The sequence below is a fragment of the Octopus sinensis genome, unplaced genomic scaffold (assembly GCF_006345805.1).
Source record: "Octopus sinensis unplaced genomic scaffold, ASM634580v1 Contig12143_ERROPOS52264+, whole genome shotgun sequence".
Classification (NCBI taxonomy): domain Eukaryota; kingdom Metazoa; phylum Mollusca; class Cephalopoda; order Octopoda; family Octopodidae; genus Octopus; species Octopus sinensis.
This window is the reverse complement of record NW_021832540.1, coordinates 811-16,384: the sequence shown is the minus strand read 5'-3', so window position 1 is coordinate 16,384 and position 15,574 is coordinate 811. Positions and strand designations below refer to the sequence as shown.

Sequence of the window (15,574 nt, the reverse complement as noted above, 5' to 3'; positions counted from 1 at the left end):
AACCAAATATCAATGGAAACAGTAGTTGTGATACCTGTGCCGGTGGCACATAAAAAGTACCATCCGAACGTGGCCGATGCCAGCACCATCCGAACGTGGCCGATGCCAGCACCGCCCCGACTGGCTTCTGTGCCGGTGGCACATAAAATGCACCATCAGAGCGTGGCCGACGCCAGCACTGCCTCGACTGGCTTCTGTGCAGGTGGCACATAAAAAGCACCATCCGATCGTGGGATCCCGGAACATCTCGCTGTGCTTGAGGAGACCTGTTGAGTCAAGTACATGTACATGAACATCGAACCAAATATCAATGGAAACACCTGTGCCGGTGACACATAAAAAGCACCATCCGAACGTGGCCGTTGCCAGTGCAGCCTCCCCTGGCTTCTGTGCCGGTGGCAGATAAATAAGCACCAACCGATCGTGGCTGATGCCAGACCCTTCTGGCACCTGTGCAGGTGGCACGTAAAAAGCACCCACTACACTCGCGGAGTGGTTGGCGTTAGGAAGGGCATCCAGCTGTAGAAACACTGCCAGATCAGACTGGAGCCTGGGGCAGCCCCTGGCTCCCCAGACCCCGGTCGAACCGTCCAACCCGTGCTAGCGCGGAAAACGGACGTTAAACGATGATGATGATGATGATGATATATATATATATATATTATATATATGTATATATATATATATATATTATATATATATATATATATATATATATATATATATATATATATATATATATTATATATATATATATATATATATATATATATATATATATATATATATATATATATATATATGTATATATATATATATAATATATATATATATATATATATATGTATATATATATATATATATATATATATATATGTTATATATATATATATATATAAATGGAGTTAAACACAGGTGTTATTCAAATTCTTTTACTTCCGACACGTTTCGAAGACATCACTGGTTTTATTCCAAAGGAATAAAATGGTGTAAAACAATGTAATCTTCTCTTCAGCGAAATGAAGAAATGAAACTCATCAATAAGACATTTTAACAGAAAATGATGGATATGTATAGTGATTAACTGAATGCTATAAAGTTTGTTTCAAAAAAACGTTATAGGATATAACGTCAAAGGTAGCCTATAGAAAGAGGAGAGATAAAGGAAAGAAAAACCAAATAAATGAGAAGTATATAACTATATGTATATTAAATAAAACTATATAGACTTGGAAAAGATATATCTAGTGAATTTGAAATGGAAGAAATTTAATGTTTAAATTATATATAATGATAGATATCACTTATATGAACTAAAGGTGTATTTCTGCCAATGTTTACATCAGTACACATGCTCTATAATCGTGTTTACAAGGGGATTTTTAGAAAAAAGAATAAAAAATAGTTCAGAATTACAGAGAAGATAGAATTCCTTGCATTTGTCATAAGGTATCAAGATTGAGAGAATCAACCAATCTAAATTAAATTGTTTACTGTGGTCTATTAGATCTCAAATTAATTTACTAAGCCCTGTACTGTTATGTTTATTCCTATCCCTAAAAGTAGAGTAATGATTAGAAATTCTTTTAGATAACTGAGAAGATGTGCTTCCTATTTAAAAAAATACTTCATTACCAGTAGTAATTTTACACTGGTATATTGAATTTTTAATTTGTGTCTAAAATCTCGTTCAGAGATTTATTATTGCTTTCAGACCGTTTTTCGAAATCAGTGACAGTGGTTACTGGGAAAACATTAAATAGATATTCGCAAACAGGTCTCTCCTTATCGAAAACCGGTGATTACCGTGTGTTGACAAGAGACAATAATCTCGAATGTGCAGTCCATGTGTATCACTTAGGTTTATGAGAGGGGATGACTTCCCTTTGCAAGTATCATAAGGGCACAGAAATTGTGTCTAAAGCCAGCTGGAGACGATGATCTCCTGGGGTTAAAAAGCTACAGTAACGCCCACACCTAGTGGTTAGCCATATTGAGATGGCTAGTATACTTTACGTTGTCGAGCGCTTACTGTTTTCATCTCGTTCAGAGATTTATTATTGCTTATATATATATACTCAGAAAGGCACGAAATAAAACCCAACTGACAGCCAGACACTGTGCAAATAGGTATTGGCAGGAAATCTGTCAGAGTATCCAGTCAGCTGCTGACAGGGGCGACACCCGTGGGATGTATGCCGGTTTGAAGAAGGCCCTCGGTCCATCCGCAACCAAGTCAGCCCCTCTGAAATCAACTACTGGAGATCTCATCAGGGATCAAGGCAAGCAAATGGATAGATGGGTGGAGCACTACCAGGATCTCTACTCACGCGAGATCACAGTGGCTGAGGCTGCAGTCGAGAGTGTCAAGATCTTGCCAGTCATGTGCGAACTTGACAGTCCGCCATCTATAGCAGAGCTCACCAAGGCTGTTGACTCCCTAGCAAGAAATAAGGCTCCGGGAAAAGACGGCATCCCCTCAGAGATCATCAAAGCCAGCAAAAACACCATCCTGCTTCGACACCTTCATGAGCTTCTGTGTCAGTGCTGGGAAGAGGGTACAGTTCCTCAGGATATGCGGGATGCCAACATCATTACGCTTTACAAAAACAAAGGTGACCGTGATGATTGTAACAATTACCGTGGTATATCCCTTCTAAGCACTGTTGGAAAGACTTTTGCCCGCGTTATCCTGGCCAGGCTACAACTACTTGCTTCTCGAATCTATCCGGAATTGCAGTGTGGCTTTAGAAGAAGCAGATCAACTATCGATATGATATTCTCCATACGCCAACTTCAGGAGAAGTCCAGAGAGCAGAAAATGCCATTATATATGGCCTTCATTGATCTAACAAAGGCTTTTGACTCGGTAAGCAGAACAGGCCTCTTCCTCCTGCTCAAAAAAATCGGATGTCCACCAAAGCTGCTGAGGATCATCAAGTCTATCCATGATGACATGCAAGGTACCATACAGCACAACGGTACAACATCAGCCGCCTTCCAAATAAAAAACGGGGTAAAGCAAGGCTGTGTCCTCGCTCCTACATTGTTTGGCATCTTCTTCTCACTCTTACTTTCACATGCCTTTCAGACATCAGATGATGGAGTGTTTCTGCACAGTAGAAGTGACGGGAAACTGTTCAATCTCTCGCGCCTGCGTGCCAAGACCAAAATCAGAAAAGTCCTGATCAAGGAGATGTTATTTGCTGATGATGCCGCTCTGGTAACACACACAGAAGAAGCCCTCCAAAGGCTCATTAACTGTTTTGAGCAAGCATGTAACGACTTTGGTTTAGCTATCAGCCTTAAGAAGACCAACATCATGGGCCAGGCTACATCGGACATCCCAAACATACATATTGGAGACCACAGATTACAAGAGGTGGAGAAGTTTACCTATCTGGGCTCTACCGTCACCTACAACCTATCCCTTGACGCTGAGCTCAATATACACATTGGCAAGGCAGCTGCTGCGATGGCTCAACTCTTCAAACGGGCTTGGGACAACAATAAGCTGACCAAGACCATGAAAATGAAGATCTACCAGGCATGTGTACTCAGCACTCTACTGTATGGAAGCGAGACCTGGACGCTATACACACGCCAAGAGTGTCGCCTAAACATCTTTCACCTGCGCTGCCTCCGAAAAATCCTCCGCATCAAATGGCAGAATCATATCCCCAACAAAGATGTCCTCAGGCAAGCAGGAATACCAAGCATGTTTGCACTCCTCACACAAAGACGTATGAGATGGTTTGGGCATGTTAGCCGTATGAAAGATGGCAGAATCCCCAAGGACATACTCTACGGAGAGCTTGCTAGGGGTACTAGGTCTGTGGGTAGACCGATCTTACGTTACAAGGATGTTTGCAAAAGGGATATGAAGGCTTGCAACATCAATATTAGCGGTTGGGAGGCAGTTGCCGGCAACCATGGAGAATGGCGACATACAGTAAAAGAGGGAATACAAAAGAGTGACAGAGAGAGAGAGAGGAGAAATGGAAAGAAAGGAAGAGACGTAAACAAGAGACTATGGCACTACAACCAGCCAGGAACAGTCTTCGCTACATTTGCGGTACCTGCCAGAGGGAGTGTTTGTCCAGGATAGGACTACACAGCGACAGCAGGAAATGTATCAGGACATGAAATATAAAAGCCGGACTAGACTACAAAAAAAAACCAAAAAAAACATGCGCAACTCCATTGTCTCCCAAGACAGAAAGGATGCCAATACAATACAATACAATATATATATATATATATATGTAAAATGAAGGGTAATACTTGTAGCACCAGCAGGTGAAAGATGGCAGTCAAAACGACTCAAAACCACCGCTTCGACTTGTACACAAGGATGAAATTAATACATACATGATATATGCGCCCACACAACTACACCAAAGACCACTACTTCTGGTACCATTGCTGCCGAATTCTTCCTCCAGCATTAACAGATACAAAGATCACTCACACATACATATAAACAGTTATTACCACTTACAACACATATGCACACACACACAGTTACCACCACCCACGTACACTCACAGACTCGGTTACTGCTACACACACATATACACACATGCTATCACACACACACGCATATACTTACACATACACATATATCCCTCCTTTTACACTCTCCTGTCTTAGAAAGAACTTTTTCTTTGTCTATCTCCTTCTGGTCATTCCAAAACGTAACTACATGTGAATTGTTGGTGATTTTTTTCTTCTATCTTCCTTTTCTCTTGGACTTTCCTCTGTCTCCTGTTTCTGAAGAAGAGCTTTGCTCGAAATATAAGACAGCCTTTTTTTCCTTCTGTGAGCATCTAAATAATACTTTGTATGTACCACGTTCTCGTGCATTGTTGTTTTTTCTTCTGATAATGATGATGATGATGATGATGATGATTACTTCATCTTGACAGATGATAGCTATCCCATCAACGCACACACAGTACCCCATCACATGGCAAAATCTTTCAATTGATGAACCCTCAGATGACCTTTTGGGGCCAGCTGCTAACTGACGATATAAAACACAAGTGATAGATAATCAAATCTCTTTTACGCCTTTGTCCTCTGGAACCTGATTCTGAAGGAATGTTTTTTATGAACCAGCATACGTATATTAAGTCTAGATATTATCTTACAAATTTTGTGACATGTTATACGTTGTTAAAAATGGCCAGGGTTCAAGATTATTATCTGCCTGAGTATTCCAACTTTCATGTGACTTCATATTATTTACATTTTCTGCTTTTGACAACAGAACGCGATTGCACACAATACATAGCCAATATTCACTGTCGATTTCGGTTACAATTCTTCCTTTCTGACAGAACCTTTTAAGCTCAAAGCACTGAATCATCTTTTTGTTCCAAGTCTTGCAACAGCACTTCTCCACTTGTTCCAATCCAGAGCATCCATTTCACTTTTGGTGAAATCGCTCCAGTATTTTCATATGACGCCTCTGGGTGGTTCACATCTCACTTGAATAAAAAAAAAGTGCAGTCAATACACATGTTTTATAGACATCGGTTTTTGTTTGCAAGGAAATACCACTATCCAATCATACTCGTTTTTCCAGTTCTCCAAATGCAACATTTGCCTTTCCTATTTGATAGTACATCTCTACATCAAGACCAACATCTCTTGACAGTGTGCTTCCAAAATATATAAAAGAATCAATGACTTCTAACCTTGTTCCGTTCACAAAAATGTTTGATTCAGAATATATTTGCCCTGGAGCGGGAGCAAACACTACTTTGATTTTCCCAAGACTAATTGTGAAACCGAAAAGTGCATATGTAGTGAAAGATCTGTCTGTTATTTGTCGAATATCCTCCTCTGAGTGTCCCAACAAATCAGCACCAACAGCGTAAAACAATTCTCTAACAAGCGTTTTAGAAGTCTTTGCTTTGCATTTAGATCAGGTCAAATTATAAATGTGACTAGATATCCGAAATCCGATCCTGATTCCCCTGTTGCAATCGTTGAAGGCATACCAAATCAATGTAGCAACACACATAGAGAAGCGTCAAGGAACAGGAATGTCTCCCTGTTTGACACCGTTCTTCACCGAAAATTCACAAGATAGCTCCCCATTAAAGACCACCTGACCTTTCACATTTCTATGTAGTTCCTTATAGATTCATACAAAATGTGTTGGGCAACCAAGTTTGCACAAAACGATCTACAGAGCCTCTCTGTTTATTGTGGCAAATGCCTTGGTTAAATTTATGAAGACCTTGTATAGTGGCATTTGTTCCCCTATGCATTTCTCCTGAACCTGCCTCACAGAAAATATCATTTCCGTTGTTCCTTGCTCAGGTCTGAAACCACACTGTTTTCTCGGAAATTGCATGGTGACACACATTTTCAATGTGACGATTTAACATGATCCTTGGAAGTATCTACCCAGTATGTTCCAGTGGTGGTTATCCCTTTAGAATTACTACACACTGATTTTTGGCCCTTATTCTTAAAAGGCTATGAATTTCTGATGAAATATGATTCCCACCAATCCAGGAACTTTACCTGATTTCAATTTATACAATGCCAGATTTACTTCTGTTGAAAGTGTTTTAGTCATGTGCTACACTAGCTCTCTTTGCGGAATGTTATTTATGACATCCATGTTTACCACAGAAGGACTGTGGAAAAGATCTGCAAAGCATTCTCTCCATCTACTCATTATTTCAGGAGGATCTTTAACATCATTTCCATTTTTTGACTTCAAGGGAATTCTTCTCTGGGGTTTCAATAAATGTAACAGAAGCAAGTTTGAAGCAAATATTAGCCATTTTTCATACTTTCTAGGAGCAAGGAATTAGGAAACAACATCTGCTATCAGAGGACAAAAATCATGTTATACAGTGTTATTATTGGTATAAATGTGAATTTATAATCTGGATATAGAAGCTAGAGGCTTCGAAGCAGTTGTCCATAATTATTTGTTTCTCCTTAGTTTTCAGAGTGATATTCATGTCAGCAGAACAACTGACTTTTCTATGATGGAACATACTTTTTCCTGTCTGAGCCAAACGAATAAATGTATACACCACAGGCTTCAGAACAGTTTCTGTCTACCAAATCCATTAACAAGGCGTTGGTTGCCACCTGGGCTTTAGTAGTTGTCACTTGCCCAAGGTACCATTTGTGTGTGTCTCTGCATGATGGTATGATTATGTGTCTGTATAGCAATTCATTGGTGTTCCTTTTTCTAATGCCTGTGAACATTAAAACCTCCCCCACCAACACATTCAGTAGATCTCAGTCCTTATTCTTATATTCTTTCTTCCTCTCCCTCCCTCTTTCCACCTCTCCCTCTTTCTCTCCCACTCTCTTCCCCTTCTCTCTTTGTCTCTCTTTGCTCCCCCTCCCGTCCCACTTTGCTGTACTTTTTTGTGTGTCATAACAAATAAAACGTGTATTATTATATTGTTAGATTACAATGATGTTGATATTATGTATAACAGATAAAATATTGATTTAACTTCTAGGGATCATGGCCTGCAAATTATGAGATAAAAGATGATATTTACTCAACAACATCTGCTTTGGATCCTAATCATTCACATTTTATCCTTGTTGATGATGGCACTGAAGAAACTCTTGGAGTAGAAGCTAAGTTCAGAAAAAAGTTAGAACATAAAATTTCACAAAATAGAATCCCAGGTAAGTTGTTATTGCAAAGAAATCTAAACATAATCTATAGAGCTGAGATGAAATGTTAAAAATAACTTGTTAAATTTACACATGCGTCTTACGAAATTACTCTTTTTAATAGGGAACAAGTCTTTTATAAGTCATAGTTAAGTTAATGGTAATATATTTCTATCGAGACAATTCTATTTGTCTATGCCATCAAATCCACCTTTACTCAACGATACTCCTATCACGATTTTGACAAGTACAGTGATGTCGTTGCTTGGCTAATGAGGTCACAATAAGTTTGAAACATGACTGGATTTTCTATTTGAAGTTTTATTCTCTACATTGTTCTCATCATTATGTTTTCTCCAAATGTATTCTTCATTTTTATAAATATTTTATATAATCTTTTATGGAATACTGTTTTTACATTTGGGCTGGTGTCCTGGTTGCTATCCTTCCTCTCTGTTCAAGTTGTATATAGAACTATTACTCTGTCGAATAGATACATACAAGCAAATATAAACATGCCTATACATATGTACAGGCACAACCAATCATATAAACACATATACACACACATTTATATGTATAAGCTTCATATAAATATATATGTGTAGATGTTTATCCATCTACACATATATATATGTCTCTATTTTCACAGACAACGGTTAAACTCAAAACCTTTTTTTTCTCATTTCTTTTGTGTTTTACATAGACATATAGATCTATATGTGTATACAAACATACATACCCATATGCACATGCATATACACAGTCATACACATACATACATGAGTATGTATGCGTGTATGAATGTTTATATGCATGTAATTTGGGTATTGTGTATATATATATGTATATTATATATATGTGTGTGTGTGTATGTCTATGTACTATATGAAAATAAAAGGAAAAAGAAAAGTTTACATGTACATACACATATACACACATGCAGACACGTCTACACATGTAAATACTCAAATACATATGTACATACGTACATACATACATACATACATACATACATGCATGCATACATATATGCGTATATGCATGCATACGCATGTACACATGCATACTTACATACATGTATGCATACATACATACATACATACATACATAGCAGATGTCTACTTTTCATGCAGAGTTTGACCACCTCATGTACCTACGCTTTAGAACCATCATGGCATCTGATGTGGCTTTTTAAACCAGACAAAATTTTTAAAAGCCATTCACATAGATTGCATATCTGATTTAGACCACCAAGAGCTGCAGTTAAGTTCTGATCTTTGTGGATCTTAAAATGTCTTTTGAGGCCTCCGTTAGATTTGCAAACCTCCTGGCATACATTGCATTGGAAGGTGTGCACAGACATACAGGCAAAATAGCTGGTGGAGATTTGCTTTCCATGGATTCACAAATGATATTTGAGCCCAACGAAAGAAAGGCATTATCTGTCACATACTGTACACACAAAATATCACTCTAGCTGTCATATCTTGATGCAAAGCCCTGACCATGTTAACAAATTTTTCTGGGCAACCTATTTTCCTTAGAATTAGTCACAGAGTATTTCGATTAACAATATCGAATGCTTTGCTTCAATCAACAAAGCAATGGTGTAGGGCAAGATTCTGTTCATTGCACTTTTCCTAAAATTGTCTGATAGTAAAGATACAATCAACTGTTCTCCTGGAGGAGTGAAAAATCACATTAAGAATCAGACACCTTATTTTGAACTATGAAGGTATTTAAACGTTCTAACAGAACGCGGGCGAGTACCTTTCCAACCACAAACAAAAGCTAAATCCCACCAAAATTACCACACAGATCCTTTGGCCCCGATTTATACAAGGAAACTAAAATTTCATCAATCCAGTCTTGAGGCATTTTCTTTGTTCTCCAACATTGACTAATTAAGGGTACAAACATTTTGTCACTCCCATATTTCAAGACCTCTGCACAGATTACATCAGACCCTAGAGTCTTATTGCTATTAAGCTTATTCACAGCTAAATAAATGTCATTTAGAGTTGGTTCAAACGCCATCTCTTCTATAGCTAGGTGTTCAAATTTTTATATCATCTTCATGTCATCAGATGACGGTCTATTCAAAAGTGCAGAAAAATGTTCCACCCAGCACTTATGAATAGAAGCTGTGTCAGTCAGAAACAAACGTCCATTTGCTGTTCTCACTGGAGCTATTGAAGAGGACTTGGGGCTGTATAGTTCCTTGACATAAGAGTTCAAACCCATGGCATCATTTCTATAAGCTGCTTCTTTTACTCTATCATTCCACCATTCCTATTTAATTTTCCTTGGAGGAGTCAGCACTTTGCCTTTCAGCTTTTGGTAAGCTTTGTTTGAGTTGGGGTTCAAGGACTGAGAAAGAAGTGTATTGCCTAAGTATTGTTTTTCGAAAAGTAGGTCATGAATTTCTGTTGATTTTATCTGAGAACTAGTCACTGAACGAACTTGCAGCCTGAAATACTTTTGTTTCTAAATCTTCCCATAGATTGTTTTGAAGTTTGCAACATTTAACTTTTTGCATACCATAGGACCAAGCAGTCAACATTTAGGCATTATCAAAAAAATTATTTTTCCACACACTAGATAATGGTTAGTCCAGCCCTCTGCTCCTCTCATGACCCAAACACTAGAAACATCTTTCATATCACATTTTCTGATCAAAATATAATCTATGAGATGCCAGTGCTTAGATCCTGGGTGCATCCAGGTGGTTTTATATTTATTTTTCTGCTTAAACAGATTGTTGGTAACAACCAGATTATTCTCAGTTCAAAACGTCAAAAGAGCTACTCAATTTTTATTATATTTTTCAATCCCATGTTCACCTAAAACAAGCCATGAAACGTAGTCATTTCTAACTCTTGCATTGATATAAACATATTTACACATATTTGTTGGATGGCCATTTACAGCTTATGAGTTCCTCCGCCTTCTAACAGGTCTTATTTTTCATCCCGCAGGTTGTCCAACAATCATCTTACTCACCATGCAAGCTTGGTGGGGTTGCCAGTTTAGTCACCGACGACCCAACCATGCAACAGATTTTAATGGGTTACATGTTACCAGTAGCACTCAAGTGTGATCTGACATATATACATACATATACACACATATATATCATAAACTGCTACTTTCTCCGATGCAGCACAAAGTTTTGTCAGTGAACAGGTCGCGGGTTCAAAGCAATGAAAATATTTGGACACAAGTTAAATTTAATTGTTGAAGTGAAACTAACGGTTTTTGTATGTTCTTGAATGGCTTAGAAACATCTTGCATGCTGAAATTGATTTTGTTTCAGCACACGATCTCAGATCAAGTCCCTTGCTATACAATTACATCTCTGGTTTAAAGTGATGCTGAATTAAGGCATGAATTTCATTGTTACTTTTTTATTTTGGGATCGCTGGTTGGGTCTGATGGAAGTCACTTGACAACAACTCAGCTCCTCTGCCTTTTGGAAATCTATCGTCATACTATCCTTCATTGATTTGCCTAGAGCTTCCAAATAATCCAAGACTACCATTTGATCTCTCTTAAGAACTTGTCTGATTCTCAAACTCATGACAATATGATACAGGGGTACATCAAGACCAAGAAGAGTTTGAAAACAGAATTCGCTAAAATACACCAGAAATGGCTGTAGCATTATATTGATAGACACTCTTTATTGTAGTAGGGGTTTGCATGGCTCATTAACTCTGAGGCCAATGTAGACGGTATCTAGCACTCTTGTCAGACCGCCCATGGTAATAAATTTTAAAATTGAACCCAGATAGAATACAACCAAACTTTTCAAGATCCCTGTCACAGAGTAAGCAGATATAGACAACAACAATAGTTAATTACAATAGTATTTGAACTGGAGAAGGTGGACAATGGCAGAGGAACTGGCTAAGCTTGTACTACTCAGAACTAGAACTGAGTTATTGGGAAACTGATATTGCCCTTGGTAGTGGAGTTTTACTGTATTCCATGGTAAAGTTAATATTATTGTTTATGCTGTTGAGTAGATTTTTGAAATATGTAAGTTGTTCAAATGTGTGCGTCTTGATAATAGATAAACATGTTCCCTAAACCACGCCGGCCCTCTTTTTAGGTGCAAAATATACTGTCACCTGACATTAAAGCACGGACGTAATGGGAAACATACAAAAGGTTATAAACTTAATCATGTGTTCATTCCCTACAAACATTTAACAGAAAAAATTTAGAGCATTGATTGTTTGCATTCGTTCAGTCAACCGTATCAGCCTTAACTTACAACGCCAAACATCGTCACTTAATACTAACACACGGACGAGCATAGCGGAGAAGTCACAAAAGTTTCTAAGATTAGTCATGTGACTATCCTCTACCAAACAATTCCTATTCAAAACATATGCTAATTTGAACCATGAACTCCCAATAAAAACGGGGCAAACTTCAAACACTAGTCAGAAGCAAGACAGCTGCAACATTGTCCTTGTATCATGCTAAAAGCCTCCTATGAATTTCAGTACCTGGCACACCTTCAAAGTTTTGTTTCATTAACTTTATATATTGTTTAGACGGTAATGATAATTGTCGTTATCAAATATTTATATATCCATAATTGTTATATAAATCAAACGCTGGAGTTGGGTTTTTTTATATATATTTTTCTTATTTTGAACGGCTTGGCGTTCAAGTAATTTCCTCCTAGCATTATTTAATTATTTGTTCCTGTCTGGGCTATTAAAGGTGTTTATAAATATTTTTTGTTGCTGGTACATATTCATTCCAATAAATAATTCCTGAAGAAAAGCCTAATTCTGATTTCAAAAAGGACTTTTTCATTTTTGTTTTTGGAATTAATTAGGACTGGAGACAATTTGTAGAATTTTTATTGGATTTGTACCAATTTTAGATTAAAGATTAAAAGATTGTCTACGCCTATATTTTTTTCCTTTCCTTATACTTTATTTATTGATTATACCAATACTGAATATATTGTTTTTATATATTCTTTCCTTGGATTGTACTGGTGGACTCGGATGTTTAACATCCCTTTGAAGGGTTTTGGTCCTTAGGCGTAGGAGTGGCTGTGTGGTAAGTAGCTTGCTTATGAATCACATGGTTCCGGGTTCAGTCCCACTGCTTGGCACCTTGGCCAAGTGTCTTCTACTATAGCCTTGGGCCAACCAAAGCCTTGTGAGTGGATTTGGTAGACGGAAACTGAAAGAAGCTCGTCATATATATGTATATATGTAAGTGTGTCTGTGTTTGTCCCCCAAACTTCGCTTGACAACTGATTCTGTTTATGTCCGTATAACTTAGCAGTTCAGCAAAAGACACCGATAGAATAAGTACTATACTTACAAAAAATAAGTTCCAGGGTCAATTTGCTCGACCAAAGGCGATGCTCCAGCATAGCCACAGTCAAATGATTGAAGCAAGTAAATGAGTAAAAGAATATATGTATATATGTGTGTGTGTGTGTGAGCGCGCGCGTTTGTGTGTTCGTGTTAATGGAACCTAAGAAAAAGAGAAAGTCCTAGTAAATTGTACGACAAAGTGGGGAAAATATGACCTCCAGATTTTGAGATTCACAGGAGAGATGACAAAGGACTTTAATGTTTGGTACTTTGGGCTTCAGAGGACCTGTTCAACTAAGTAAAAGTTTGAGGCCCTAAAGGCATAATTATTTATGTCTATATCCCTGCACACAGTCTGTGTCCCTGATGAAGCTCTCACCTACACCGTATCTTCCTATACTCCTCTCTCCGCCCAGGTTCACCTCTCACTGCATTCCTCTCCCCTCTATCTTCTACTCTCCTTTCACACTCACACACTTACCTACCCACTCACCCTATTCAATCTCTGTACCAGTTCCTATATATACACCTCCCTGTAATTTGATGGAATGCCCCAACACATCTTCTTCACCCTCTTCTCTCTCCCTCTGCTTCCACCTGGAATAGCATTGTATCTCCTCTACTGCAACATACCTGTTTCTATCCCATCATTCATCATCACCTGGCACAAAGCCACCTCACTTAACACTGATCTCTTCCTCAGTTGAGTGGTCTTGTCCTGCAAGTTACTTGGTCACCTCACTAGTGTTGGTGCCACATAAAAATCACACTGAACTCTGTAAAGTAGTTGGTATTAAGAAGAGCATCCAGCTGTAGAAACCATGCCAAAAGAAATAGTTGGGCTTGACATGATCTTCTGCCTTACCAGTTACTGTCAAACTATCCAATCCATGCCAAGTGGCTAGAGGACATTAAATGATGATGGTAAAGAGGATATAGATTTGTTTTTTTTTAAATTCAGAATGCTGAACTGATACCAAATTTTATTGTTTAGTCAAGTCATATTTTATACATTACTCAAATGTATTCCATACCCTGTTTTAGACCTAAATTGGGTTATATTGTATATGTGAATTAGGTATATTTTAGAATGTAATCATTTGCCTTAATCAGTTATAACTTCTTTCAACTTAACCAGTTGTTTTTTGTACCTTAATCAGATATAGTTTATGGACTAATCAAATATATTTTGTATCTTATATATGTTATATTTTCTCTTGTAATTTTAGAGACTCGATTCAAGGTTCCAGCTGTTGTAGTATTGGTTGGAGGTGAACTGGAAACTCTGAAGTCAGTCTCTGACTCAATATCACGCAACATCCCAGTTGTAATAGTAAAGGTTAGTAAACAGACTATTCTGTAAATAAGATTATTAAATGTTTATTCAGTCTATAATGATTGCATATCTGATGAAGTCTGTAGTTAGGAAACCTAAAAGGAAGGGCTATATGAGTATTTCGTTGGTGCAGAATTTTATATCAATATTTTATTTAATGATTTACCTGGTTGTTGGTTTTCTGGTTAACTGGTTAAATCTTATAATTATTTTCATTGGATAAATGTATTTAATTCTGAGTATTTTATAACAAATGTTCTTTAAAAGGTATGTCTCTAAATTGAAACAAGTAGAGTAATTTATTTTCTTGATATTATCAACTTATGGAAAATGGTCTCATAGACACTGTGGTTCCAACTTGTTGAAAGTCATGAGGTAATTAGAAAACTGTAGTACCTTCTGTCTTTAATAACTTGTTCTTCCTACTAAATATTATCAACAATACCTTCACTAGAGCTTAGCTGAAACAAACTATACACACTGTTTAGCCCCATATTTGACCAGCACAAAGATCCATCATGCATCACACCAGTCCTGTCTGGACCCCTAATCTCTTAATTAATTCCAACAATCTTCAAAGACAACTAAATAGTACACTTCACATCCTTACGAACTATGTTTAAAAAAGTTCTAAATTTGAAAGATGAGGAATTATATACATTATTTACATTTGACGGATAATTGTCCTCATCTTGTTTGTAGCTAATACGTTTAGGCTGATATACCCTCCAGCCTTCATCAGGTGTCCTGGGGAAATTTCGAACCTGGGTTCTCATTCCTAAGGTATTTTTCCGATGTTATTATTATTATTATTCAGGTTACTGCCTGGAATCGAACTCAGAATCTTGGGGTTAGTAGCCTGCACTCTTAACCACTACGTCATATGCCCGTGGGCAATTATGGAGTGAATTTTAGGGCTTATAAATCTAATATTTTCCTATCCTTCCTTAATACTGGTTCCCATATGCTACTCATATCTGCACTCAGTCTGCTTAGGAGGTTGTTGTGTCCTAGCATATCTGCTGCTTCTTTTAGTTTTCTTATTTTCCAGTGGTGTTCTCTGTTATTTTAACTTCATCCCACAGGGGGAGGTGGTCTCCATTTTCCTATACATGATCAGCTATACCTGATTTATCAATATCTGCTCGTGTCACAGCTTTGCGATGTTTGTCTACCCTTATTTTGAGGAAGCGGGCATGTTTTGCCTTTTTATAAC

The 15,574-nt window shown here is 37.6% G+C and overlaps 1 protein-coding gene across 1 annotated transcript in view; it reads left to right on the top strand.

Annotated features, from left to right (window-relative positions):
* Positions 1–14,397, top strand: part of LOC115229223 (transient receptor potential cation channel subfamily M member 4-like) — a 44,046-nt gene extending 29,649 nt beyond the window's left edge. The window contains exons 6-7 of the mRNA XM_036499138.1: positions 7,506–7,680; positions 14,252–14,397. Of these exons, the coding sequence (XP_036355031.1) occupies positions 7,506–7,680; positions 14,252–14,385 (309 nt within the window). The 3' untranslated portion in view covers positions 14,386–14,397. The remainder of the gene's footprint in view (positions 1–7,505; positions 7,681–14,251) is intronic.
* The last annotated feature ends 1,177 nt before the right edge of the window (positions 14,398–15,574 follow it).